Source organism: Leuresthes tenuis, unplaced genomic scaffold, assembly GCF_036924035.1.
Source record: "Leuresthes tenuis unplaced genomic scaffold, fLeuTen1.0.hap1 SCAF_15, whole genome shotgun sequence".
NCBI lineage: Eukaryota > Metazoa > Chordata > Actinopteri > Atheriniformes > Atherinopsidae > Leuresthes > Leuresthes tenuis.
The window spans coordinates 4,702,173-4,729,455 of NW_027325369.1; the positions used below are offsets into that span (position 1 = coordinate 4,702,173).

General features: G+C 42.5%; 1 protein-coding gene across 6 annotated transcripts in view; it reads left to right on the top strand.

Moving 5' to 3' along the window:
* The first annotated feature begins 4,432 nt into the window (after positions 1–4,432).
* Positions 4,433–27,283, top strand: part of fgfr3 (fibroblast growth factor receptor 3) — a 67,731-nt gene continuing 44,880 nt past the window's right edge. For 3 of the 6 annotated variants that reach the window (XM_072366152.1, XM_072366154.1, XM_072366155.1), the window contains exons 1-2: positions 4,433–4,887; positions 10,263–10,488. In XM_072366152.1, coding sequence (XP_072222253.1) covers positions 10,341–10,488 — 148 coding nt within the window. In that variant the 5' untranslated portion in view covers positions 4,433–4,887; positions 10,263–10,340. The remainder of the gene's footprint in view (positions 4,888–10,262; positions 10,489–27,283) is intronic. The other 3 variants (XM_072366153.1, XM_072366157.1, XM_072366156.1) reach the window with 1 other exon arrangement.

Sequence of the window (27,283 nt, forward strand, 5' to 3'; positions counted from 1 at the left end):
TTAGAAGTTAGGGTGTTGTCGGGGTGCTGGGAGGAGTTTTGTTTTTCCTATGAAGATGAGCAGTTGTGGCGTGATGAGAACTGTGGTTTGTGTGTGTGTGTGTGTGAGCGTGTGTGAATGTCTGAAGGGGTCATTTGGTCAGTTTGCCCATCAGTACTCAAGATGTCTGAGTGAGCATTCTCACCATCTGTATGACCTCTCCTCCTGACCGACTGGCTTTTGTTCCCAAGCTAACCTCCCTCCCACTAACGTCTCTCACACAGCACTGTAGTCCAAAGGGTCACTCAGCCCGGCTTCATCATCAATCTGTTCGCCTCTTCTTCTCTTACCTTATTGGAGGCTGCTTGTTCTTTTTCACTGTTGGATTTTCCCTGATTTTGGGCACAAATGCAGTGTCACTTATAGTGAAAAAAACATAAAGATGTGTGCATTTAAAGCTAAATTCTTGTACAAAAGGTAAAGACATTATGAAAATACAGCAGCCAGTAATAACCCATGCATAGGTGCAACTTCATTTACCAGGAAACTGAGCTTTACAACAGTGAACCAAACTGTGCAAAAGTAAAATGAAAACTTCTACATTTAGGCTGTTTGAAATAAAGTTTTTATGCATATCTAATCAAACAAATTTAGGATCTGTGAGTGTCAGATAAAAGGACGACTGTGGTTTTAGGGAATCGCTGTAAAACTGCATGTACCGTGTCTTTTTATGGACTATCATGACAGAATTCAAAAAACCTTGACACTGTCATGAGAGCTGCCTGCCTTCTTGCCACATCTGCTTTGTTGCCCACTGAGACAGGCACCTCTGAGGTCCTTTGCAGAACTCTTGAAACAGTGAAAATTATGATCACTTGGGTTATGTCTGCCGCTTCCACAGAGGCACCATGATTAGGATAGTCTGTCTTTCCATGAAACTGTGCAAGCCATTCGTTCAAATGTGGTATTTGGCTCACAAAATTCTGAAGGCAAAAGATCAAAGATCACATGTTCTTAGCACAGACTGAACATAAAAGATGGATGTAGCCACCATTTTGTGGCGTTAAACCTGTCTGCAACAGCCAATCTGATATTTTACCGTAAATCCAGCATTTTACAGCTACTCTGCCACACAACACGCGTCGGTAGCAGTGACGAGAGGGGCTTAATACCTTCATGTGCTGACCGTTCAGCCAATCAAATGGCAGCATATCTAACCTCTTTGCAATGCAGGTTACACTGAACATTGCGATGAGAGGGCACGTCGGAAAAATAGTTCTCTACAAATGTTTAATACTACGTTTGTGAAAAATATTATAGTTAATGCATCTTATTAAAAAAATGTCATATTAGAATATTATCAAAAATATTGGTAGGGACAACCCTGTCTTTCCCTAACTTTGGTTGTGACTTGTCCCTATGGTGCCTATGCAAACTTACGCCCTTAAGAAAAAATTAGGACTAATACTCCCAGATAATGCGGTTGGGGTTCGAATCATTCCTGCTTGTATACGCTCAATAGGACTCATATAGAAACTACTAAAGCATGTTTGATGGACTGAACAGAAATTTGCTTGCATTACTTAAACATATCGAGTTTAAATTTGTTAAAAGATTCATTGCTGTTGGTTCAAAACTAATCTGTAGGATGAATACCACACACTTCCATCTAATCACATAAAGTACATTATGCCTTTCTTGATCATTAAAAATGAACACCACTGGTATTAGTTGGTAAAATGTAATTTGATTATAAATGTAATCTCCTCCCACTCAATCAGTTTATTTTCTTTAGGTAAGGGAGTACAGTGATTGATGGCGCCCAGCCTTCACTAACCCTTTCCTGCCATGGTATCACTGCAGTAACACAGCAAGAAGTTCAATTAATTTAAATTTAGTTTTATCTATATGGTACCAAATCACAACAATTGTCTCAAGGCAATAAAAAAACACTCCCAATTCAAGCCAATCACAATTGAATTCATTGTAAAGCAATCAAAATGAATACAAAGTCAATTAGAAATGAAATTGCCTAGCTAAGGAAACCAACAGATTGCACTGAAACGTCTCTTCGATTCAATCCCCTCTTCCTGAGCATGCACGAGGCGAATGAAAAAACTCAGAAGGAAGAAACCACTGGCAGAACCAGAGTCAGGGAGGGCAGCCATCTGCCTCGATCGGCTGGGGGTTGAGAGGACAAGAAAGAGGGAACAACAAGCACCATAACACCAACCCAGGCATAGCTGCTGAGAAAGAGAAACACAAATTAATGACAACAGTAATGTCACATGTACATAGAGAGTAAAAGAGAGCAGAGTGAGGAGAGGTGCATCATGGGAGGTCTTCCAGCAGTTTGGGTCTATAGCAGTATAACTATGAGATGTTTCAGGGTCACCTGAGCCATCTGTAAGCTTTCTCAAAAAGGAAAGTTTCGACCCCAATCTTAAAGGTAGAGAGTCCTGCCAATTTGAGTTTAGGAAGCAGACACCCAAGTTCATCAGATGAAAGCAGCAACATCCATAATTGTAACTGTAATGTAATACACAACGCAGTTTCTTAATTTCATTGCCATATACCTAAGCAAACATCTTTCATAGTTGCATTTGAGAATAAATTGAAATAAGAAAAAAAAAGATCCATCTATTTGATTATACAGGTGCATTGCTTTTTTCAATTTATGATGTGTTGACACAGATCATCACAAATCATGGAGGAGCAGCCCACCTCTTCCTGACCAAGGTGGACGACAGCAGCACACTCCTCAAGCCTCTTTACAGTCACTTAGCAGAGGGCTGCTCCGCTTTATGGTGTCATAAAGTTGCCTTCTCAAAACACAGTTTATGAGATGACAGTAATTAGCGTGTTGTTTAAAGTTGGGTGCTATCACCTCTGTCCTGATAGCAGCAATTAGCCCAATGGCCAGTGTGTGGCAGATTAAATGGGTGTTAATGGTAATTTAGTCTTGGCCACTTGGGTTTGAATGGTCAAACATTGGTTCTGGCTGGTAGCAGTTGCCTAATGACTGATAGGCAATTGTGACTGAAAGTAAATTATGTTTAACTGTTTGTGTTACAATATGAGAAGTAGCTGGTAGAAATGCAACTGTATAGACAGCAATACAGCAAATAAAGGGAAGATGTGAAGCAGTGTGACCCAACACTGTAGGACAGAGGTTAATTATAATAATTGACTAACAGGTCACCTTTGACCAGGAGATAAATTAACTATTCAAAGCACAATGTCATGAGTTACCATTTTCATGTGTGCTATACATCAATGTGTACAGAAACCACCACTTCCAGGTTTGTTGAAGTATCCCCGTACTGTTGAAGGCACATGCATGTGAAATCTTTGGTCAGTACAATATCCAGTAGACTGGAGTTACTGTGCTGAAACTGAAGCTCTCAGTCATATTTCGGCATTCCATAGACCTTCCACAGCTCCCTCGCGGCGCTCATGTGGCATCCCCACGAGCCCTTCAGACTTCACTTGAACCTTGAGCTTTTTTTTTTTTTTTTTAAATTAAAAAGAAAATGAGAGTGGCAGGCGCTTGGACCGTCACTTTGCTGCCATTAGCGGACCCCGGAGGGGCTTCGGGGGCGGCGACGAAATCTGATAGCCCCGCTCTTTCTCTCCGCTGGTACCTATCCCGCAGCCTGAGGAGGGCGAGGGGCAGCGCGGACCGAAGAGAGCACGAGCAGCGTCAATACCCGCAACACACAAGCGGACACGAACGTGACGACTCAGCCTTCAAAACAAAAGCATAATCTCTATTTTTGCTTTGCTGTAAATGCGACTAATCTGATCTGTTGATCACTCACATAGCTACGTAGAACCGCTTAACCTTTTTTTTAATTATATGTCGAGTTATTTCATTGAGATCTTACAGATGTTTTCAATATTTCCCCACAAGTTCGACAAGTGTTGGTGGGTTTAAAATATATCAAAGTATCCACAAACGACTGTGGAACAGATTAACACCTTAAAATGCCTTAAAACGTGAGGCCGTTAATATGGTAATAACATGATAATGGCTAATAGACAGTTTGTTGCTCATTTAGAGAATAAACTAAATTAAAAATCTTTTCTGTAAAACAATGTGTAATAAAGATCCAAAATAAGGCTTAAACATCTAGCTGCCTCACAAAATATTAGCAAGAAAAGCTACAAACCAGACGTAGTTCAAAGCAGAATAATAACTTTTACTGAACTAAAGGTTTCTTTCTTCTGACGTGAAGTCGGAATTTGTCAGTGGTGTGTTTTTTTTTCTCATTTCACTCAGCCTGCCGCATTTTCACCGAACACCATCGACTCTAACCCTTTCCTACGCACTCGAAAAGCATTGCGTCACAGTTTCGGCGCTAAACATTTATTCTGAAAGGAACACGCGGAAGTCCTCGGGCTTTTTAGCCGGGCTGACTTTACTGTAGCACCTGGCAAATCCTACTTCACGAGCTGCAGTCTGAGAAGAGCCACCAGACCGAGTTGGGTGATCCTTGAAGCAGAAACACGCAACAGGCATTGGGCGCCGGAGAGAGCCACGTTCACCGCGTCTCGTCATTCACAGCGCTCCGCTCGGGACAGGATGAGCGCGTTTTGGAGGTTCGGATACTTTGGACTGTGTGGACAGCAGCGCGCAGCGCAGAGCGGGATTTAGTGGAGAAGTTGGATTTCACAGCGGCGGAGCCCAAGTCGGAGGCTCTCGTCTTGAGGAGGATTTCTGAGTTATTTTTTCTTCCCGCTGTCGCCAAACTGCTCCAGAAGCGTTTGGACGTCAGGATTTTAAAGTGTGGATTTTGTGAAGTTTAAAGGAGAATAAAGGCTGGTTTTCTTCCAATTAAAGATTAAAAGATTAAAGTGACATTTGGAATCTCAAAGCTGGTTTTCTGTCAAAACGGAATACTTTGGGTAAGAATTATTATTATTATTATTATTATTATTATTATTATTATTATTATTATTATTATTATTATTATTATTATTGTTATTATTATTATTATTATTTTAAAAGCTGTCTCGCAGCGGCGGATTCATAAGAGACGGTTCCACTTCCTTGTAGATGCGCGTCTGACAGGTTCCAGCGTCACAGCGTTAAGTGGCTCAGTCACGTTACAGTTCTGTGTGAAACTTGCAGCTGCGGGTTCGGGACCAGCGCCGCTGCAGCCTCTCGGCACAGGTGGCGAGGAGACTCCGTCTTTCCCGGTCTGTGCGCTCTTGGCGCGTTCTGCCCGACGCAGTCCGTGCGCGCAAACACGTCCAGGGTTTGGACCCAGAGTCTGACGGTGTTCCACTAACGCCAGTAAATGCGGTCTACGCTGTGTGTGGCGGGCGATGAATTTACGCACAGAATAGCTCGCACATTTGGGATTGACTGAGTCTTTACTTCTTTTAGGTTACGAATCAATTTCATTAAAGAATGGCGTCCAAATTAAAAGTCCTTCCCAGCACCTAATTCCGGGCAGTTTTAAGATAACTTCACTTCATCTTCCTGAGAAACCCTGGAAAGAAGGGAAACGCGTACGAATTACGTACGTTTATGTCCATCAAGATATTTGATGTTTTTGTTCAACTTTACAACGGAGTTTGCTTCTATTCACGGTAAATCAGACGTATCTGTCTACAATTCCATTATCACAATGTAAAATCCTCCCATTCTCTGCTCGTCAGCACGAGCCCTCTGCTCTCCTCTCCTCGCTGCCGGTGACGTCTTCCCGGACGCGGAGCTGAAATCTGAATTGCACATCAGCCCCTCTCACTCCCCAGCGCTTCTGATCATCTCTGAAGTTTCCCCAGAAAGCAGCAGTTTTTTTCTCCTTCTTCCTCCCTTTGAATGAACGAACCGTGCGGTTCTCTCCCCTCAGCAGCAGATCAGTCATCCCCTCTTCAAACACACATGCGCCTCAATGGGATTCAGATGGTGATTTTGGCCACTCAGCTCAGCTCTGAGAATCGCAGCACGTCAAATCTAAACCGGGGGGGAAATTAGCGGATTGTCTCGTTCTGTGAGTGAGAGAGAGGCAGGCTGACATGAGATTTGGGACTCATGGGATATTGGATTAACCTATTAAAAGAACGCAGCTGTTAAACAATCGTGCAGATGATAATAGTTAAACTAAAAATGATGCTTGTCGGTTCGCGGTTCTCACTCAGCCTCAGTCACATTTCGGTTAAGAATGAGGCTGGTTGCCTCTTTTCATGATCGAAATTTGTTTGAGACCATCGCTCAGCTTTTAGTTTTTACCGTCTATTTTTACTGTTTTCTTCTTCTGGTTTCTCCCACAAAGAGATAACTGCCTTTAACCTCTTTAGTGGGAGAGGAAAAGCTGATCTCTGCCATACATACATTCTAAAGCCAAATCCAGAAAAACATAATGTGTGGCAGCATTGACTTCAGCCGACTTCTTTTAGGAGTTTCCTTGATTTAGAATAAACCTGGGATCCTCATCTGGGAACTTTCCAGCTTCATTTTAAAGCATATTTTATTCCTGAATAATTCTATATTCCTATATCAGACCATATTCTAAATTAGATGTGGCTCTGTTGAATCCAATGCCTGTTTTCCTTGTATCATGATATCTCTACAAGGACTAAAATGTTTCCAAGGCAAGTAACACTGGGCCTTATTAAGATTTATAGCATTTTAATTGTCCTTTAGTCTTAACAATAAAGTCTGACAGAGCTTTACGTGCACATGCTGGTTTATGAACTATGTTTTCATGTAGCGTAATCCTGTGAAGCTGTGTGCTTCTAAAAAGTCTGCCTCCTGCTGAGGACAATAGTGTGGTGTTGTGGACGCATAAGAGAACGCAGCACATCTGACTGTCAGCCCGAGGTGAGGCGAGTCCAGCACTTCTCACTCGGTGTGGTGCTGCACCTCTGACAGCTTTGACTACAAAGCCCTCTCTGCCCCTCAGCTGATCAATATCTCCTCACACCTGAGGGTGCGTTTGACTGAGTGCTCTCAAGAGAGGCTGCTGGTGATGAGTGCATGGAGGAGTGGCGTAGGGGACAAGACGAGGAGACAAAGGGTGGGAGTCGTGCATAAAAGAAAGAAATGTGAAAGAAAATGAGCAGAAAAAGAAACGTTAGAAATTATCTTGTTGTGTGCCTTCTGTTTGCACTTTCACTCGCCTAAAAACCTGCAATCCCCCTTTGCCAAAATGACAACATGGATCCACCTCTGGCTGTTGATTCTCCAGCTTAATAATTAAAGCTTGCTGGCACTCCGCAGAGGTGTGACTAGCATGTGACCGCGTTGCATTGATCCTCACTAAGGGGAGAGCGATGACAGGGATTTGAACTCTGCTGGAAGGCCTTTTCTGCCTCTGAGCTTTACAATGTGAAAATAGTCCTGCATGAATAATGTTCATGTATTATTCACTGATGCGGTTGTGTTTCCCTTTCATGCTTTAAGGAAATATTAACATAGAAGAAAAAAATCTTTTGAGCCTTTGAACTTCTGGAGAAGATCAAGATCCTGCTCTTCTGCTTTTTAAGGGCTGGTTATTGATGTATTATGCTTAAGTCTTGAGCCACCCCCCATTTATTTATACCTTTGCCAGGAAAAAATGCAATTTGTGTGCAAATATCAGTGGTAACAGAGTAAATAAGTCAAAACCAGTGTCTGTACTATTCTAATGAGGTCTAAAGTCAATATTTGGTATGAGCATCTTTATTCTTCAATGCAGCCTCACAGAGTTTCTCTCAGACAAGCTTTCTGCCATTTCTTTAAGTAGTCTTCAGGAATAGTTCTCCAGGCATCCCAAAGCTCTTCTTTGGATGTGGGCTGCCTTTTGTTCCGTTCTCTGTCAGATGATCCCACACTGCTTCAATAATGCTGAGGTCCGGGCTCTGGGGAGGATTCATCCCTCCATAAGACCTGTTGCCACTGATTTTCAGTCCACTTCTTGTGTCATTTGGCATAGCTCAGCCTTTTCTCCCTGTTTCCCTTCTTTAAGAATGGCTTTGTGACAGTCAGCCTTCCATGGAGACCATTTCTGATGAGGCTTGGGCCAACAGTAGATGGATCAGCTGAAGGTCCAGATGCATCTCTCAGGTCCTGTGTCAGGTCTTTGCAGCTTATTTTCCTCTTTCTTAAGGACATCATTTTCAGATGCTGTTCATCTGCCGTAGATAGTTTTTTTGGGGGGGAATCAGACTTCTTTGTTTGTCCTCCACTTGTCCAGTTTTGTTTAAAGTTGTGTAAAGTGTGTGTATGCTTGTATGCATGACAATAAATCTAATCTTAATCTTAGGGAATTTCATGTTTCCAAAACTGTTTCATCTTTGTATTTTTTGATCGATTCAACTAAAGAAACGTGAACAAAGGATGTGTCTTTGTGACAGGCTGTTGGTAACGAAGTGTCCAAAGATACTATTTGAAATTGGTTCTTTGCTGAGTATTCTATTATGTGTAGAAACAACACAGTTTCATCCCTTGAGTTAGGTGCCTTTTCTTCTGCTTAATTTTTTTATGTTTGAACAAACAGACACTTTCATTCCTTAGAAAATGGCCGGGGGGAAAAGGACTGGACTGGAAATGAGTGAAAGAGCAGCAATGTCCAAAGAACAACCTTCAGAAAGCCAGGAGAACTATTGCTCAAGACCACTTTCAAAGATTACAAGACAGTCTGGCAGCTTGGAAGCAAAATATAAGGAAATGCGGGGGGGTGCAAAAGACTTTTGCCCAGTGCTATGATTTGAGTTTTTCACTCAGTGTGTAAGAAGAACTGACAATGAAGCTTCTATTTAGTCAAGAATGGGCTTAAGTTACCTACCACTCTTACACATTGATCATTTATCTCCATTTAACACCATCAGTCATGTGTCAACTCTTGGCTCCTCCTCAGTTTCAAGGATTCACTTTGTCTAAACTACCATCCGACACCAGATTAGTCAGTTCGTTTCTGTGTTCCACTTTCTTCTCGCGTGGCGTCCAACACTGTCCTTGTTCAAACAGATCTGCTCTTTTGACAAGAACCAACTTTTTGAGCCTCATCAGCTCTGTTGTTGTGCCCCGCAAAATTGCTAAATAGATTTTTTTTCCCCTTTTTCCTTTTTCAAAACGTGCGTGTTTCTGCGCCTGCCAGAGAAAACAAAAAGTTGCGATTCAAAGGGGCTTGCAATTATTGCCTGGAGAATTGAGTCGTTATCGTGCTGTTTAAACAAAAAACAGCAGCGTGTAGGCGTGCTGGGCTGCAAGAAGGTGAGGATGGGCTTAGAGAGGAGAACAAGAGCCCCCCTCAGCACATATAGATGACATTATAGGCTGCAGAGGCATGAAAGGTGCAGCGTTTAGATTAGGACAGTGTGTGTGCCTTTAGTTGGTGTTTTCAGTGCTGAAAAACTGATAAGGCGCAAATGAAAGCCTTGCAGTTTGTGCTGAGCAAGGAACGGGTCGCGGGTCCTCCGAGGGAAAGAAAAACGCCGCTGTTAAGACTAAAGACAACACAACCTTTCTCTTGACTGTGCGGCTGGGTGCAGCTCAGTGAAACAGCAGCGTATGTGCTCATCAGACGTGTGTTTTTGTCACAGCAGACACCTCGCAGTCAAGGGTTTTCTGAGGAGTCCAACAGAGGTAGTAAGAGTGTGTGTGTGTTTGTGCTTTGCTTCTCTGGGCACCTCACCCAGAGCTTTCTCTGTGAAGCTCAGTGCATTCCAGTTTCTTCCCGCTCAGGCGTTCATGAGGCAGAGCTCTCCATCGTCTTTCTCCATAGCTGCCATGCCTCTTCCGCCCACTGCGAGCCGCTGGCTTTGTTGAGCAACTCGTACTTATTAACTCAGCGTTTCTAGTCCTGCTGGAAGATTGATAAGTTTGTGTCCGTTACTAAATCATGCAGAAGAATTTCTCAAGCAGAGGAGAGTCCCGTGGAAGGAATGGCGGCTTTGGAATAACACGACTCGTCTCTCATCAGTTAATTCTGCAAAGATAATTGATAACTTAATGATTTTGTATTCAGCGTTTGGGATTTAATACATGGGCCTTTTTCTGAGCTGTCTCTCTCAGAATCTACGTGTGCCCGTCAAAATGATCAGGTGCTCTGAGAGAGTTTCTGAGAAAAACTACGGAGAGGGATTTCCACCCTAATGCTTGGAAATCTGTTCGGAATGTCATGTCACAATATGGGAGCATGCGTGCAGACCCCAAAGCTTTTCTTCACTTATTTACTGCTTTATTTAAGACTGATGTCGATTTCTTTTCTCATTACCTTTTACCTCATAATGAACTGTCATGTCTTCAGCTCTAATTGTCTCCCCCCACACTCATGTTTGTTGTTTTGCAGGTCAGAGGCGGGGATTTGTTGGACGGTTTCTTGCGGCGTCTGTGGCTGCCGTTCTGCTGGACGGCATGCAGATGGAGTATGTTGCGTGAGTTGGAGTCGGGCCTCGCTGCTCTGCGTCTCGCCTCTCCGTCCAGAGGAATGACGGCTCTATGGTGCTCACTCTGGCTTTCTCTCCTCCTACCTCTCTGTGTCGCTCCGGCCAGGCTGCCTACTGCTCAGCCCACAGGTAGGATACAACATCAAAGCCGAGCATATTTGGATTATACTGTGCCTTACAGCTCTGTGCAAACGTCTAGAGCCACCCCTCATTTCTTTATCTCTTGCCAGGGTAACGACAAGTAGGTGCTGCAGTTTTGTTGTGTCCAAACATAAGTAGAAATAAAGTATATGAGGTAAAAACAAAGCTCTAAGAAGCTTGAAAGTCAATATTTAGTCTGAGTACCTTTATTCTTCAACACAGCCTGGACCCTCTTAGACGATGTTCTTGTAATTTCTTGAAGTAGTCTTCAGGAATAGTTCTCCAGGCTTCTTTGGATGTTGGCTGCCTTTTGTTCTGTTCTCTGTTGAGATGACCCCACAGTGCCTCAGTAATGTTGAGGTCCGGGCTCTGGGGGGTATTCATCCCTCCATAAGACCTGTTGCCACTGATTTTCAGTCCACTTCTCGTGTCATTTGGCATTGCTCAGCTTTTTCTCCCTGTTTCCCTTCCTTAAGAAAGGCTTTAAGATAGCCAGCCTTCCATGGAAAAATGTGCTGATGAAGTTTTTAAGGACACACTGCACATCATGCTGAGATATGCCAAGTTTTCAGCCGCTAGCTCTTGTTTTTTGCAAAAATAACATTTTATGCATGTCAAACTGTGTTATCTTTGGCATTTTTCATAAACAAAACAAAAGAAATGTCTTTGTGGTGTGTGCAGATGTGTCCGATAGTAAGTGTCTAAAGATACAATTTAAAATTTAAGATTTTAAAATGTCTGTTATGTGCAGACACAGCACTGCTTCATCCCTTGAGTTAGGCCCTTTTGCGCTTAAATGATTCATAGCTCCACTGGAGGCCTAAGAAACAAGCAAGGTACTGGACTGACAATTATTGAAAAATCAGCCAGTGTCCAAAGAAAAACTTTTAAAGGCCTTCAGAAGGCCTGGAGAACTATTGCTCAAGACCACATTGAATGATTACAAAACAGCCTGGCTCCATGGAAGCTAAATATAAAGCAGTTAGATGATACTCAAGACTTCTGCACAGTACTGTACACACTGCTGACAACACTGTGAACATTATTCGTAAATTTTGTGTCACTGATGTAAAAAAGTCATACTATGGATCACACATCAGTCATTGGTGCTGAAATTATGAGGTTATTAACTGATTCATTCAATCAAACAACTGGTTTAAACAAACAAACTGGTTGAAACTGTTTTATTTCATTGTGGATTGAGCATCTTTTATTTCTGGGCTGCCACAAAAAGCAGCACTGACATGCAGCACAACAGCAGCACGCTGGCTTTTACACTGAGGATGAAAGGGTTTCCTGAAATGACAGCATTCAGTTGATTTGCTTCCCTTCATCGGTTGCGTCATTTTCCATACATGTGACATCTGCTTAGAACTGCGCTCAGTTTTCTGTGTGTTCATCACTTCAAATGAAAGCTCTCATAAGACATTTATTGTTTATGTAAATGTAGTCTTTTTTTTTACAAGGAGGATTTAATTGGACTCCTCTTGCTTCGCTGAGCTTAGCGCGATTTTTCCCACTTTGTTCTCGAGGCGGAGACAAACCCAAAGATCAATCCAAAGTAAACGTTGACTGTGTTTGCTTTAATCTCTCCATATTGCTCAAAAAAACTAAACACAGCAGACTAATCTTTTTCTGAGGCGTTAGCCAAGAGTTGTTGTTTTTTCTTCCCTCTTCCCGCCATGTTTTTTTTCTCTTTTTATGTGAGAGTTATTTAAACCGAGTCTTTGACACACTTTGCACGCTACAGTTCATTGGGAAAGACGAGGAGCTGTGTGCTTTCTGGAGAGGGCACAGCTGTCTTAAGCAAGCTGAGATATGTTCATGTGTTTACAGGACATGTTGGGGCTACTTTCCAAATAATTGAGCACGAAGCAGGGATGTGGATTTTGAGACCTGCATGTTTCCATTGCATGCTTATGTTTGTGAAGCATCACAGTATGAGAAACTCGATGAACACAGCTTTGGAAGGACATGAGGAATTCCATCACTTCACGGAGGCTTGCATTTTGAGAGGCTGAGCTGACAGTGAGTTAATTCCACTCCTCACAGCCAGAAAATTCCCACACCTCTCGTGTAAAACCCCCAACGATACTGTAGACGTTTTGTTATCCTGTACGCCTGATTGCCTTCCCTGCTGGGAGCCATCGCAGCCTATCATGCTTGACATCATCCACAAAGCTGAGTGTGTTTTTTTTTGTTTTTCAAACTCCTGTCCGTGGCCGGCGTTCACGCTGTGATCTTTGTATACCTGAAGCCAAACATGGCTGTGCAGTGGATACTCTTTCGAGCTGCTGTTATTTGCTGTTTTAGGGTGCGATGATCCATTTGAAGTGAAATGGAAAGTTATGCTGATAACCGGTGCAGCCATGCTAGTATCTAAACAGTCAGTTTCTCATCTCTGCGGAGAAGCTTCTCGGTTGGAGGACATACATCATCTAGTAGTTCTTTTTATTTGCTTTTCTCATTTACAGAGCTTTAAGGAAGAATTGGACAGATGTCGCATTATGACCTGAGCCTTAAATATCTCAGCCACTTAAGGATTTTTTTGTCACGACCTTCAGCTGCTGCAGTTTCAGCTTGTACACAGTTGGGCAGTTTTCTAGATGACATGCAGCATTTTCCCACATGCAACCATGTCTGTGCCTGGTTGGCATGTCCGGCCTGCACCTCGTCTCCCCCACGGCCCTCTGGCCTCCAGCAGGGTTCCCCACGTCCACAGATGGATGAGCAGTGGGGGTAAAATGACTGTCGTTTACTGGCAGATGGCACGATTTCCCCTCAGCCGCTGCAGCTCCGAGCTGCAAAGTTGTCACTTAGGTTTGTGTTTTCTGTGTGTGACCCTGTGTTACTGTATGTGTGTGTGTGCAGTGGGGGTGGATTAATGTGTACAGGGTCAATAATTAGCAGGTGCTGAGGACTGAAATGTCCTTGAAAGTTTTTTTGCAGGCCTGTAAATGTGAATTTAAAGTTATGCAAGTTGGACAATTGCTTACAAAAATTCCAAACTGTTGATGTGTCTTTACTGAGCTGAGACTTGTTTGTATGTGGATGAGACCAGTGATCCCTGTGGGCCACTCTGCCATAGGTACGTTTTGGGCAACACTAAAACAGCTCTTGTGGAAGGAAAACAGCTATTTTTAGTCTGAAAGCAGTTCAGTTCACTTTGAACGATGAGAAACTTTCAATTTAAAAACTGTAATTATTCAGACAGAGGGTTTTTCCCCCAAAACGCCTTGCAAGCAAGTCATTTCAGAGTTTTACGAGAAGCTGCAAAAAGAATGGAACTGCCCTTTAAAAAAAGAAAAAACGAGACTCTCGGGAATGAATCTCAGACCTTTCCCCTAGCCTGTGTTTCTGCATGTGTAAAGTAAGGAGACACTATGGTCTGTGTTTGAGTGAGTGTGACGTGAAATTCCTTGTTTCCATTAAGTCCACCATAATGTTGTCTCAGTGCGCAGCATTGTTTATTTCTCCAAAGGCTGGTGGCATTTCCAAATGTTTTAAAAGAAATGTTTGAGAGGCCTGGTTGACTGATGGGAGAGCCTAATGACAAAGAACAGAGGCTTTTCGTGTGTGTGTGTGTGTGACTGTGTCTCTCTGTATTTACTTACCACACACACATCCCGCTGGTGCCCTGCACTCTGTGGATGAAAAATGTGGCTCCTCAGCTGCGAGCTTTGCTGTGAAACGGCACACGTACGCATTTTAAACATTCAGTTAAGTCATTGCATCGAGGTGTATGCACATATGCCCCCACGACATAAATCATTATTCATATTAAAGTTAGCATAGGGCGCGCACACACACACACACACACACACACACACACACACACACTGGAGCGCCCCACAACACTATCACCCTTTAATCATCCAATTATGTAAATGAGCACTGCTCCATGTGTGGGCTCACTATGGCCCAGTGAAATTTGGACCGTTCGTGACAACTTGACCGTAATGTTACTCTTAAGCGGTTCCTCCTCTTGCGCAGCAGTACGCTGCCTTTCCGAGTCTTTGCGTGGACGTTCATTTCCCGGGAAACATTATCAAGAAATCTTTTGGCAAGCGTGGGAAACGTGCTGGCCAAACAAGCTCTGCAGAATGTCGATTCGTTGAACAATGGCTGCTCTATGCCGAGTCTATCATGCACCTAATCCGATTGACACGTTAGACACTTTTTTGGATGAGAATTAAACATTAAACACAAGTCTCATTTAACAGGGGCTCATGGTAGAACACCTTTTAGAGACTCTTGTAAGTCTTGCCCTCAGAATTTATTGCTAAACATTGTCACTTGTATGGATTTTCTACAAAATGAGCTGCTGGCAGATCTGAACTGACACACCAAGTATTAAGGCCCTTGCCCTGATGAATACTTACAGCAATATTTATGTTGTGTTTCACGTTGTCTGGTCTTTCTCAGCACATTATGCTGCTAAGTACAGTGTTTTTCCAAGAACACACAGTTTACTAAAAGTGGAAAACATGGGTTTACTAAAGCTTTTCATATCAGATCACAACCTCATATGAAAAGGGTGGAATTGAATCATTTTAAAAAACATCATTCAAATAAAAATAAAAAGAAGCCCTTCCTATCTCTGCACCAGGGATGGATATTTACTCTCGTCCATTTCTGACTTTTCTCAGGTTTACTAGCAGACAACTGTAGATCAGCAGGTCACTGTCAGCTTGTGGCCCTCTTATGGACCTTGTGTGCAGGCCTTGGCGATGTATATATTAATGCCCTTTGAAATCCTCTCTGCGCGCCATTGAATGAATTATGGATGAAAAGACAGACCTGTCTGTGTTCTCTACTCACATCTAACCCCTGCCACCTTTTCTGCAGTGGGCTTTTTTTTTTAACGTGTCTTTCTTTTCACTTGTGCTCCCGTTCACTGCACATACACATGCATTATACCCGGTCAAACACATTGTAAGCTGATAGCTTTCCTTCTCTTTTGGCATGTTTTCAAATCTCAATCAGTTTCTAAGCCCTCTGATAGCAGCATGTACTGCCTGTTTCTTTTTAATGTTGTCTTTGAGGCATGTACACACACTCTGTCTCAAACACACCTGTACATGTCCTCTGCTCTACCTCGGGCTGTGATTCAGGGCAGTTTTTCGCCCGCTGGCTTACAGTGGCGTTGACATACAGCAGGTTTTTAATTACAAAGCTCCCCTTAAGGAAATTGTTGAGATACTTAAGAGATAAGGCCAACATGAAGGGGAACAAAAAGTCTCATTGTGTTGTATCTGGAGAACTGTTTTTGGGGGGGGTTCAGCTGAAGCCGCTGTTAAATCCGACTAAATGCTTTTGTGCAGTGAACTGGCTGGTTTATGTAGTGTTCCTTTGAAAGTTATTTGTCATCTGATTATTTATCTCTGTCATGTGGATCTGTCACCACCATCAGTTGAATTGTATAATCTCGTCTAAATTGTCGGGATGGATCTGTGATTGCAAAACTCAGCCAGTATATACTGTGCACGTTTAAACATGTTTGAGACTGTGTATGTGTCTATGCTATGAGCCAGCTTCCATGGAACAGTGTATCGGGTAGGGGAAAACAGATGGCACGTTGTGTGCTGAGTCCAACACACACGCATACTAAAATGGATAAACATAGGGACAAACCAAGCTTGAGGCTATCAGCCCCTTGATTCACTCACTTTCACCCCACATGGTTGCCTACGTAACCTTTGCTATATTATCACCTTATGATCACACCAAATCTGTGTGTTAGAACTTCTAAAATAGAGTCATTTTTAAAAGATGCCAACCCCGAGCTTGGTTTGTGAAGCCCAGCGATGTGCGTTATTGGAAACTGGAACTTTTGGAAACACTTGGACATCCAATTTAGTTAATATATAAAATCAAGGTTTACAACTCTTTGCACTCTTTTTGTGTGGGTACCCCTTCCCTTTAGGGATGTGCTTTTTAAGTGAAAATACGATTCAAAATCAGAGAATATTGTTTGACCCTTGTTAGATTATCCCCCGCCGCCACTTGCGCAATACACACACACACACACATACAAAAGAGGGAGTGATGGCGAGTCAGTCCTTTCACAACTCTTTGTTTATTTTGCTATCACGTTCATTCGCGATGTATTGCCATCAATGATCTCAAGCCAAATGGGTCATACATCGTCATAGTTGTCACAAGCTCCACCATGGTTAAATGAACGGGGCTGGGTGTGTTGGTCTAAAATGTTAGTTCCTAGTTATGGTAAACTTACGGCAGGCTAGCACAGAGTTCAGCACAGAAGTGTTTTGACAGCTGTGGTCAACAACGCCACCTATACTTTTTTCCACTAGAATGACAACAGTATTCTTTAGTTTTACTTTCGGTAACAGTTCCACTTGTGACCATTCCAAGCAACAGGAACTCTGGTCTTACTTTTGCCAGGACGTTAAAAAACATAAACACGTTGGTCCAGCTGAAGTTGGACTTGTTCAAAGTCAAACTAACGCACCCAAATAATGCGGCCAAATAACTCCTTGTGTGTGATGTTCAAGATGATCCGTTTGTTCATGCAGGCCAAAAAAATGTGCAACCCCTAATGGTCACAAGAACAACTGCATGTGATGATCAACAATGATGGCTCTCTAACTCTAACCAAGTAATGGTCTTAAAGTGTTTTAGTAAAGCTGGTTGTGTCATTAACTGAACATAACTCAGAAGTGGAAAAGCGGTTGTCCTTAACACGCTCCATTAAGACATGAATCATTGAAAGCAAAAGCAGTGTACAGCTGGGGGGCTTCAGTCCTCCGCAACCCTGAACAGCATAAAGCAGGTCTTGAGTGGATTGAAAGAAAAAGGCAAGGAGAGCAAATCAAACCAAATTACTACACATTCATTCATAGATAACTCTGAATGTAGCAGTGTAACATGTCAATCTCTTTTTTAAACCAAACCTCCCTCCCTTACTGGCTGGTCATCTCTTAAATTACAGTGTTTTTGTGTGTGTGTGTGTGTGTGTGTGTGTGTGTGTGTGTGCGCGTGTGTATCTTGTGTAGCGGTGTGAGCTTTTCTTCTTGCTTGTGAGTCCATTTCTTTCATCTTCTTGCTCTTCCAACCCCCCCACCTCTCTCTGTCTCTCTCTCTGTCTCTTCCTCTTCCCTCATGCACCTCTTCACACATCTGCTCCCTGTCCCTTCATCCCCCCTCCTCTTCCTCCCAGTACAATGTAATTAAGTAACTTCTGTCTTTCTTTTCTGGTTCATCCATCTATCTTTGCTCGCTGCTGCATTGATGAGAAGTTCCGGGGCCTTTGCTCTCATATGTGCTTCTGTTCAAAGCTCCCCCACATCCAGGGTGGCTGACACATCTAATATTGCAGCTAACCCCCCCTCCCCTCAATCTCCCCTTATGTTATTTTGCCAGGAGAGCTAAAATAATAAAGCCTTGTACCGTCTGCAGAGTGTAATGGAAGCCTTTTTCTCCCTGGAAAGAAGAGACAGGGAGACGTGGTGTTGTGCTGGCTAACAGCAGCGACAGCAGAGCCGACTCAAGTTTTTTTTTTTTTTAAATAACCTACGTCAAAAGTTTTTTTTTTTTTTACAACTCGTGAAATGTTATTTTTGAGTGTGGTGTTTCTGGTAATTGGCTGCATTTTTTCCTCGTGACAATATTCTCTGTCTGGTCTGTCTGCTGTGTATTGTTGCAAAATCAAATCAGAAAATCATTAGATTATTTCAGCTGTGTTGTATTTTTGTTATTTCTTTGGCTTTGCTTTCAGGCAAGCCTGCTCCATCTGAGCATCACCCTACTTCAGACTTGTTAACTAGTCAAGATGTGAGCGGTGACCTTTATCCTGAAGGAGTGAACTCAAGAACAGGGGCAGAACTGGTTCAGTTTTTCCGATAAAGTTCCTTCTGACTTACATAAGCCATGATGTCTTCCTGTAATCCTTTTTATCATAAACAGAAAATGAATTGTATTCATAATCATTTTAATTCAGATTGTTGGGAGTTTTATGCTGATATGTCGGGTTTTGTTGCTCTCTCCTTCTATATCATGACATTGTCCTTTCATAGATTTAGTTATCTGTTTTGACAGTACTTCGCTTCAGCCTCAGAAGAAGTTCACATTCCTGTTCTCATGCCCAAGTACTGCTTGAAACCGTCAGATGCTCGCTGAGCAGTTTCACAGGAACAGCTGGACATCAAGTGCGATCGCTTTGCTCAGTGGCATGTTGGCGTTGGCTGAACAGGGAAAGTAACTGAACATTTTCTGTGTTCAACTATCAAACTGTGCTCTGTAGGAAGCCCCATTGGCTCTTTAATTCTTTTTAAGGCTGTAATAGGATGCACACGAGGAAGTCCCCCTGGTTACTGAAGTGGTCAGCATGGAGACGTCGGGCTATCCGGGTACCTGCCGGGCACAGCTAGCTTGCTGGAAATTCTTTTACTCAGAAACTGTTAAAATCAAATATAGATAATTATTTTTTCTTTAGTTATTTAATGTTCATTCCACTTATTTTGCTTCTAAGGGTCTACTATATGCTGTTTAGTGTGCTATGGTATAGACGTCTGATATCGATGTCTTGGGACAACTGTGCTCCAGTTGTTCGCTGTTCTGAACAGAGGCTCCTCTCTCTGATCAGATTGTGCAGTGAGTGGAAGCCTGTCCTGCAGGGAAGCAGGAGGGAGCTTGATAGGATTAAAGGGCTTTCCTGCTCCTGTGCTGCTCTCATAAGCAAACACAATTTTAACAGTGCTTCATTTTAGAGTTTCTCCATGTTCAGTCCAAGAACCACAGGGGAACTGAGATGTTGATACTTACTCTGTGACATATTCCTGACCCCCGCGTGCCCCAATCACATTGGTTATTTTTTGTTATTATTCAAAGAGGAGGAGAATAGGAAGGAGCATAAAGCGTCGGTACAGGAAGCAGCTCAGCTGCAGGTGATCAGAAGCACACGGCAGCTCGCGGTACATCCCAAACTACAATGGGGCTGAGAGACAGATCCATGTTTTCCCACGGCACTAATAAACAACATCATAAACAGAGCAGTAAACGCTTTTACGTCCTGTTGATCCCAACACGAGGACAGACACACACACCGCCCTCCTGCCTCCACCTTTTCAGGTCAAACTGCTTTACAAAGTCATGCTGCAAGTTTGGAATTTACCCTGTGAGCTAGATACTGTTGCAGTGAAGACTAAAGAAGACTTTCAGTGCTGATGCTTGTACTATCAGCACCAAAAAATGTTCAATTTAAAATCCATGTTGTGATATGTGTGATGTCAGTAAAAGTTTTCTTCTCACTCTTTTGATTTAGGACTGTTTTTTGGTCAAATCCACTTCTAATTGGTGGGAATAATACAGCTTATGTTGACTCCTTACAATACATACAATACCTGTAAAATGGTTACACCTACTATTTCAAAATGAGTGGGTGGTTGTGTATAATATCAATACATTCCAACATAATGTAAAATATTAGTTTGTTACCATGGTTGTTCATTTAAAAAAAAGCAAAATGCCACAAAAGAGGAAGCTGTTGCCGCCTGTATTCATCATAATTTTTAGTATTTGCCCAAATTTCATGATCCACTAGCTGTATAAACTGAATACAGTTCAGATGGGAAATATTAAACTCCAGAAATGGAGCTCTAAATATCGAAAAATACTGGAATTAGATAGTATGCACAACGTGAACATTCTAATTATAACTCCCTAGGATTTCCCCCCCAAAAATGTTAAGGACTTCACATCAGAGTCCCATTTTACAGGCTGGCTCTGTTTGCAGAGTGGAAAAAGCATGTAACAGGCTGATAACATTTTTGATAGATTGAATTTTGATGAAGTTTTAACTCGTATTTCATTATCAACTTCTCTGAAAAACAGAGTCCGTGTGAGAAAGAGTCAAGACAAGGCCAGCTGGGTTTGCAGTGTTATGACAGTGACACTTAGACACAGAATAAGATGTTAGATGTTTTTTGAATATATGTGTGTGTGTGTGTGTGCGTGTGTGTGTGTGTGTGTGTGTGTGTGTGTGTGTGTGTAAAGACAAGCATGCCTTTACATTAATCACACTCCACAACACATATGCCTCTGTCGCGTCCCACATATAGACGCACAGCACTATCACTGTCCTAGGAGAGCAGGGCAGCATTATTTGTGGGGGAGCCATTCCTGCTGGAGAGTATCAGAGCTTGTGTGATAGTGTGTGTGTGTTGTTGTGTGTGAATGGGGGTCACACTTGCTACACTGAGAGGTCAGGGCAGGGTTCTAGTCGAGGTCAAAAGAGGCCAAAGTTTAACGTTTCAATCAGGCGTCTCCTCCTGCTGTGTCAGTGTGTTTGGAGATGGTTTCCATCAGCTGTTTCTTGTCTTCTGGATGTGATGCCTTCAAAGAGCACTTTGAAATTTGAAAAATTCTGTTCTTTCTAATCAGTTCTGATTGCTTTGGCCCGGATTTACTGAGCCAGCCAAATTAGTATAGAAATGTTTGTTATTAAACAGTTATTCTAGTTACCTCTTTAACAAAAATGGAATTGGCCAATGTTACATACCAGTTTTTCCTCCTAAATCAGATGTCATAAGTCATTTGATTTTCTTGTTGAGATTCCCAAGTCATTTTGACAAATAACAACAAACAATTCACATTGAGTATGATGTAATATTACCTTAGCCCTACAAAAGAAAGTTAAATGAACTTGCTGTCTCATTTAGAAGCAGCTTCGTCCACATTTGGAACCAAAGAAGCTGCCTTGTAATCAGATTTGTTCCTCTGTGTTGTTTTGGGAAGTGTGATTGTGTTGTGTCGTAGTCCTGTATTCACTTCGCAGACATCTTGGCTTTTGTGGGCTGAGCTTCTTACACTTGTCTACTGAATTGAAACTAGGCCAGTTCGTCTTTGGAATGACAATTACCATGGACCAAACCCAGACCCCCTTTCTGAGAGTGGAGGGATGGAGGGGAGGTGGGGGTGACGATGAGGGTACTGAAAGGAGCAAAGACGATTGGTCGCTGCCAAGATACTCTGGATGTACAGTAGCTTCCGATGCTCGTTAGCGCAGCTGAGCAGAGGGCCAGGCACTGAGGGGGTCAGTAGAGGAGGTGGGGAAGGATGGGAGGGTTGAGGCTGGCACAGGCCGGGGCGGGATGTTTAGAGGCAACGTCTATCTTTAACTTGAATTTAGAGGTGCTTTTGATAAAGTGCGGCTCAGCTCGGTAAAGAAAAGAGCCAACAGGCTGGGGGAACCCCTTCCTCCCTCCCTCTCTTCTCTGTCCCTCTCATCTCCTTGATCTCCAGCGAGCCATCCCTCTTTTCTCCCCATCTCCTCCTGGCAGGCTTCTCCGCAACGGTGTGAGGTTGTCAGGCTGGCCCAGATTAAGGGCATTGTCCAAAAGTATTTACATCCGGCCAAACCATATTAAACAGAGATTAGGGGGTTTTCACTGCACATTTCAAAAAAAGAGGGAGAAAAAAAAAAGAAAAGAGTGAAAAGAAGAGGGAGCCTTTCCAAGAGGAGCAGGATTTACAATGTGCATAGCTGTGAAATGGAGAAAGAGAAATGTGCTCTTTCTGGAGGGGGGAGGTGGTAGTTGTTGTTGGTCGTGGTGGTAGTGGGTGGAGGGGACGCTACAGATCCTGTTTGAAGGTCATGTGATGCTGGGCTGTCTGACGGGGAGTTGAGTTTGCCAAACGGTTGGCAGCCGGTCCAGATTTTCTGCATTGGAAGTAGAAGTAAAAGAATCTGTTGGCGGGACGCAGCAAGCAGACGGGCTGTTGCAGAGGACATCACAGTCTGTGTGGCTCGAACTCATCAGGAAGTATTTTTGATAACACCTTTTTTCAACCCACACTTTTTAATTATGAGCTAATTTCCTGATTATTTAATGGTCATTTTGCTTATAAATGGATTAAAGTTGTCATAATACATTTTATTTCTCTCTGTTTCACAAGAAAAAATGCATATTCTTTGGTCAAAAAGTCGCAGAGATGGTCCAACATCTCCCTTTTTAGGCCTCACCCTCTATTGCGATCAATTGTATAATTTTGCAAATCCATGAAAACGTAAATTTTGACATAAATTACACTCAATAAGCCCTCAAACACGGTATAGCATATGAAAGAGAATGCAGTACCTAGCCTGACAGCTCACATTAGCACACACAGAAAACCAAACCTACACTAATATAAATTAAAATGAAAACACTAGCAGTTTTATTGTCAAATATTTACATTTCACTTGCCTGCAGTTGAACTACAGACAGTTGGAATTGAGCTGTCATTTTGACACGGTCTCGTAGTTTGTCATGCATTGAACTGGACCAGACACCACAGACTAAAGTTGAAAAAAAACTCTTATCTTATCAAGCACAAAAGGTTACTGTTATAGAAAAGCTGTTTTGAGTGTTCTATTTGAGCAGCTGGGCTTTCTAAACAAGGGAATGACCGTATTACTACCTTAAAAACACACGGAAGAATAATGTTCAGAGAGAAAACAAACAAGGAACTGGAGGAATTAGTGGCTGTAGATGCTGTAATTAGAGATTCGGGGTACACATTTGAGAACAGGAGGACCACACTAAAATACAAGAACGTAATGCATTAAAAAAGGTGACAGCATGTGAATTTCCTTTGTCAAAGAAGCAAAATACAAAGAGGCATAGCAAATTTGGAAACTCTCTGAGACAGAAAGGCAGAAAACAAGAATAAGAATTTTCCCAGATATGTGGCAATAATGATGACGTTCTTGAGAATTAGCTTGATTTCTTCTCAGTAGCTAATCTACCCTCTCAAAATAGAGGGTAATTGTGGGTGGACGCCATGTGAGATGGTTGCTATCTACAACTTCACCACTAGATGTCTGTTAACTGTTACACACTGATACATTTAGCAGTTAATAAATACGTGCACATCACTTTTTATCTAAAAATGTACACATGCATACTTTGCCAGTTGACAGCTTCTACCACATGCACACCAATTGGCCTCGACCGATCACCAAATAGCTCTCTCTGTTCAAAGAGAAGGAATATATATATATATTTTTACAGTAGTAGACGCACACAACTAATTACCTGCAACAGGCCATTTGTCACCGAATTGTTTGCTGCTGTTTGGGGAGCAGCCTGCTCTGCACATGTTGGAAACACAGCCTTGTTCTATTATTATTAGCTAAATGTAGTGAGGAGGAGGAAAAAAGAGAGCTTGATAAAGATTAATGTCCCCCCGGACCATCTGGAATCCATCACTTTGAAAAGCAGTTTTAATGCAGATATAGTTTGAAAAGGTATATGCACTGCTGCTTTTCTACCAGACTCAATAAAAGTATCTGTTTAGAAAGCAAGTCCCGTATACATTTACAGTTCCCGGTGCCTCATTCCCACCTTGGTTTAACCTGTTTGGATGTTGCTTTATGCAAAGCAGCCAGCTGAACAAGAAGACGTGCAGCCAACATCATAAATCACACTGTCATAACAGCAAGAGATTAAAGGGACACATAACTGACAAAAGTCTTTTAAGGACACTTTAAGGTTTGGTCTTTCATCACAGCAGAGATGAAACTTGTCGTTTTTACTTCAATTTAGTCGTTTACTGACAGAAACCTAAACTTTAAAATGCATCATCTTCACGCTGAATATTACAGATAAAAGCACCTGGAAACACGTTCGGTACACCTGAGGTGAAAAAAACACACCTGTAAAGATCTTGAATAGATTCAGGAGTTGTCCCACTCTGGCTTGAATTTAATTCTTTCCACATTTCCACATTTTCCACATTTTCACAAAACTCAAAACTTGGCCTGAAAAACTTTGTTTGAGACACGCTAACAAAGTCGGACAGTTGGTGACAGACCCCACTGGCAAAGCAATAAGGCCCAAAGAACAAGCATGTGCTATATGGCTGCCATGATACCTCTGATTTTCACGATTTGATTATTGCGGTCAAAAGCATTAAGGAATACAATATTTCTGCAATATTGAAAATCTGGAGGAAAAAAAACAGCATCGAGACAATTGATCTGTTTGTTTTTAGATTGTCTTTTTTTTTGTCAACTGAACTATTCTCAAAATAGAGAAAGGAAACTTTAAAAATTGCACAGTGTACATTCAATAACACTTGCAATTCTTTGGGAAATAATAAGCAAAAGAGTTGTGTTAATTGGGTTAAAGTGGGTTTACAGAAGTAAAAGTCATCAGTGTTCCCTCCTGTGACCTGATACCACAGCAGCCATGGAGACAGCTCCTCAGTCTACACTCCTTCCTGTTCCTCTATGATCTTACACTCGGTCCTTCAATGAGTGTGTGTGTGTAAGCATGGAAAGGCTTCCCACATAAAGAGGCCTTTTTATCCCTGGGGCCGCGGCCTGCCCACTGGCCCCTGGAGAAGTTTGTAGAGGATAAATAAACCTCTTCAGAAGCACAGAAAAGATGGAGTCTGTAAGCGGCACTTAAACGAACGACGCTCGGCAGTATCTCAAAGACAGACTTTATATTATTCGGAGGAGTTATTTGTTATGATATTGAACTGAAAGGGTAAAGAGGGCCAGGAGGGCAGGGGCCTCTTGATTTATGGTGTGACTGTCCAGCCTGCCCTGCACAAATACACACGCACACAAAGCCGCGGTATCTGGTTTGCAGTCGTACCTACGTACACACGCATACATATCTGAGCCCACATCCACATTAACACACATGCTCAGAAAGTACATATCACACATTGCTTCCAGCTGGGCCTCGGTTCCGGCAGCTGAAAGGAGTGTTATTACCCCCTCTCAGACACACACACGCACACACGCACACACACACACACACACACCAGGCAGCCGATAGCTCACACATGCTGCGCCGGACAAGAAAGCAGCGGGAATGTCTAGATGTTGATATCAGACTGCATGCCACCAGAAAGTCAGAGCAGAGCTTTTGTTCATCTGCTTTGTTTGAATCACTTTGCCAACTTAAGCTGCATTCCCACCTCTTGAACCATTTCCAAGAACCAGGGTGCTTCATCTCCACTGTAGGAACCAGGTGCTAAACAGAAATTTCACCCCCAAAAATGGCCCTGGTAGGGAGGAAGTACTACTCCTGAGGCTTGCAGGATAGAGTTAGTAGAGTTTTTCCAGCATTTGACTTCTTTCTCAGTCATCTTTCTCAGCTTAGTGACTCTTTCAGTGATCTGAGTCGAAGCGTTCAGCACATTGCCTCGACGGTATATAGTATTCAGTGTTCTTAGACTAACATAAAAGAACAATGTTGAGTTCAGGTTTCTGGATCTAGTTCTGAATCAGAAATGAAAACTGGAAGTAGTTACAGGCAGAGTTCCAGCACTCCTGTTAATATTTCGGGAAAACATCCTGTTGTCAAAAGCGAACCTAATTCTCCTGTTAGAAGCACACAAGACACACTGATCCAGTTTGATTTCATCCCTCATATTTTTCATATTAGGGAAAGTTCTCACCTTGGAGCTGCTCAGTACAACCACAGTCCCGCACAGCTGGGCACACAGCTGCTCGGTTTCTTTTTTTGTTTTTTTTTTCACTGAAAGTGCCCAGTCCCTAATCGGGAATTCCTCACCGCATATTTCTCTGTGACTCACTTACACCAGCGTGATCTTTTGTTGCTCAAACCTCTGACCTCGCAGTACAGTGCTTTCACTTAAATGTACAACAAGGCAGCCTCGGTCTCTTCTGAAGCTCGATGACTGGTCGATCGGTCCTGAAAGGTTGTGCAGCGGCACAAAGTGTGGCCCTTCGACCCAAATCCACGTTGATTCAGAGCAGCTTCAAATCTGCACTTCAAAGTGCGGGATCTGAAGCATCAACAGACATTCAGTCACTGATGGTGACCAAGAAAGGAGAGCTTTGCTCTTTTGTGTGACACCTGAGAAGTTATGCATTTGTTTTCAAATTTGGAGGAAAATTAGTTTTGTGCAGCGCAGTGCACTCGTTCAGCCTCTGAGAGTCGAAGCATCCAAAGATCACCCTTAAGATCAGAGCAAAGGATCACACTAAAGTATTGCACTGCCTTGCCTTGCTATTAACAAATGCCAATTTAAATTTTTCCCCATCTGAAAGCATTCGGGGGCTTAAATATCATTGGGTGTAGCGTAGAAATATGTTTCTTTAATCTACTTGAAGCAACCTCTTTAAAAAGGAAATGTGTGCCTAATACAGAAAAACAATTCCAGCTGAGTCTTTGTGCTGCTGCTGCTGCTCATTCTGAGCCGCCAGTGGAGGCTGTGGTCGAGCGCTTGGGGTCCATAAAGCCAAAGTGAGCTACGAGTCTCTGGAGAATATTATATCTGCCCCATAAAGCCCAATTCCCCATGTTTAAGACCTGAAGATATTCTGCAGCCTATTTCCTCATGTTTCTCTCACAGTAATATACAAAAGGTAGAGAGCCATTCATGCCGGGCTTGGATTTATTTTGCCTCACTGTTGCCTCAGTGCTTTTCTTCTCCTGAATGAGCTTTTTGTTTGAACAAAAAGTGTTGTAAATTTTTGTTGTCAAATCCAGAGGCCTCCGTACAGCCCTGTTAAGTACATTATTAACTTAATGTCTGCAGTATTTTTGTAAAGTATGAGTTAGGACTGAGATTCCCAATTCATCTTATCCATCCATTTTATTCAAGGCCCGTAGAAACGTAGAAGAAAAATATTGCGTTTGGTTCATTTGATTGCATTTACATTTATCCAGTGGCTGTGGTGACTGGCTGTTCAAGAAACTAGCAATAAAAGATGAGCTAGTTATATAGTTATCGTCAGTGAATCTTGTATTGTTACTGTCATTTAATGGACTGATGATGAGCTAATGCACAGATG